Source organism: Monoraphidium neglectum, assembly GCF_000611645.1.
Source record: "Monoraphidium neglectum strain SAG 48.87 unplaced genomic scaffold scaffold01153, whole genome shotgun sequence".
In the NCBI taxonomy this organism is placed as follows: domain Eukaryota; kingdom Viridiplantae; phylum Chlorophyta; class Chlorophyceae; order Sphaeropleales; family Selenastraceae; genus Monoraphidium; species Monoraphidium neglectum.
The window spans coordinates 1-2,340 of NW_014012475.1; the positions used below are offsets into that span (position 1 = coordinate 1).

General features: G+C 69.1%; 1 protein-coding gene across 1 annotated transcript; it reads right to left on the reverse strand.

Annotated features, from left to right (window-relative positions):
- Positions 1 to 1,431: 1,431 nt before the first annotated feature.
- On the reverse strand, positions 1,432 to 1,651 carry MNEG_6840 (hypothetical protein; the record flags this gene model as incomplete). The annotated part of the gene is made up of 1 exon (XM_014044682.1): positions 1,432 to 1,651. A coding segment is annotated over one exon (220 nt), but the record flags the coding sequence as incomplete, so codon positions are not given.
- Positions 1,652 to 2,340: the final 689 nt, after the last annotated feature.

Below are 2,340 nucleotides of genomic sequence, written 5' to 3' on the forward strand. Positions count from 1 at the left end.
CCTCACCCCCTCTGCGTACTCCTGCAGCAGGTAGACCTTGTCACAGTCCTCAAAGGCCGCATACAGACCAATGACATGAGGGTGGTCCAGCTGGGAGTGGATGAAGATCTCACGCGCCACCTGGGAGGGGTGCAATCCGTGTGTGTATGTGTGTGTGTGTGTGTGTGCGCGCGTGCACGCGTGTGTGCGCGCGGACGGTCCCGCACTGACGGGGTATTGCCCAACCTGCGGCACACACGCTGCTGCTGGGCCGCAACGCCGCGCGGCCTCCCGCGCTTCAACACCCACCCCACGCCGCGCGGCCCCGCCTGCATGCACCGCTGCCAAGATTCCGAGCCAGGCCAAACCCATCAGCCCATCCAACCACACTCCAGAGCCACACGCCCACACACACGCTCAGTCCCGCGCCTCGCCTGGCGCCTGTTGAGCGGCGAGAGCTTGCGCTTGCGGTACGTCTTTATGGCCAGGGGGGCGCTGGTCTTCTTGCAAAACGCATACCAAACGGTGGACGCGTTGCCGGTGCCAATCTCCTTAACCAACACAAAGTCTCGGATGTGCCTGTTGGGGGGAACACAGGGGGGGTGGGCGTCGAGCGCGGGTGTACGTGTGTATGGGGGGGGGTTTTGGGTGGGAGGGGTGCGGAAACGATGGGGGCCTGACGGCAGGGGCTGCAGCTGAGGGGTGCGCAAAGCCGGCCGGGCCCAGACAAAGGGGGCTGGCGGCGGCGCGACGAGAGCCCCGCAGACCAGGGCTCCGCCAAGCGCGCAGCTACGGCCGGCGCCGTCGCGGCGGCGCGGGGGCGCGCCGGGCGCCGCCTGTTGCGAGCCAGGGCGGGGGCGACTCACCAGTCGCGCCGCTGCCGCATGGTGAGGGGGCACCTGTCTGTGACAGCCAGAACGCGCGTGCCAGCCCTAGAGAGCGCAAGGGTCCAGCACGGGCCGACGGGGCGGGGCGGGGCGCGGCGGGGGTTGGCGTCAGTGGCGGGCGCGGGCCGGCGGGGTGCTCGCGCCGCAGCGGATTGCTAGGGGGCGGTGGGGGCGGCTGCGGATGGCCCCACGGGTGGCCTGGGAGGGGGCCTGCGATGAGGGCGGGGCGCCCGCCGCGCTGCGCCTGCCGTGCTGACGGCAAGAGGGTGGGGTGCGCCCCGCGCGGCGAGGGGTTCGGCCAGCCACGCCCTCGGGGCAACTCGGGGCCGCCGCAACGCGGGCGCCGCGCCTCCCCTTGCCGCCGCCGCGCTCGCCGGCGCCCGGGCCTCGCGCCCGGGCCTCGCGCCCGGGCCTCGCGCCCGGGCCTCGCGCCAGCTCGGCCCCTGGCGGGCGGCAGTGTAAGCCACGCACGTGCGCGGCGCGCCGCCCGGGCGCCTGGGGCCCTGGCGTCGGCTGCCCAGATCGTGAGGCACTGCGCCCGCCTGCCTGCCACACGGCTGCTCACCCCAGCGCGTCGCTGCAGTCGACCACCTCCGGCACCCATAGCCCCGTCGGAAAGACGCCGCCTGCGTCCGCGGGGCGGCGCGGGCCAGGGACCGGGTGACGCGTGCGCTCGCGCTGGGGGGTCGCCCGACTTCCTTGTCTGCCCCAGGCGCCGATCGCGTGCGCGGCCGCGGCGGTGGCCCCTGCGCGTGGCGCTGCTGCCGCAGGGCCCAGAGACCCATAATATATCGCATGTCCAATGAGGTATTGTAGCGCTGGCTTCAATAGGGCCACACCGCTGCCACGCGCAACGACGAGCCCGTCCCTATCGGCCGGCTGGCATCGCACCCGACAACAAGTCCATTGCTTCTCAGGGTGAGTCGCTGTATCCCTGCGGGCAGCCCCTCATTCCTGGGTCTCCTCCATCATTGATGGGGTGGGCCGCTCAAGACCTTGCTCATGATGTCAGCGACGGGTACCCTGAACTTGTACATTGAAGCCTTGAAGCATACACAGTCCCAACTACCAGATCTTCCGGATAAGTAAGCCGGTGACCCAGGTGCTGCGAACGCATATCTATTGCAGAGCACGCGATGAGTGCGTACGAATGATAAGCGACCTAAAATTGCCACGGATCGTCCCCATACAGGTGAGTCCGTGCCTGGTCATTGCCACGCCTTTCGGGTGGAGAACGACCCACTCGGTGTTGACCGTGGCGGGGAGCAACGCGTCAGCAGGACGCCGTGCAGGCCCTACAGTTATCTTCAACATTTATTAAGAAGCCTGGCCCTCCAGGAAGCGGCCATCTCTTGGCTGCAGCTGCGGTCCCCGCCACATCCAAATTGCTGCCTGGCGACACACAACCGCTCTTTGGCCTCCGCACCGCCACACTGCACCTTAGGCACCATCAAATTCTACTCCGCTGGACAGG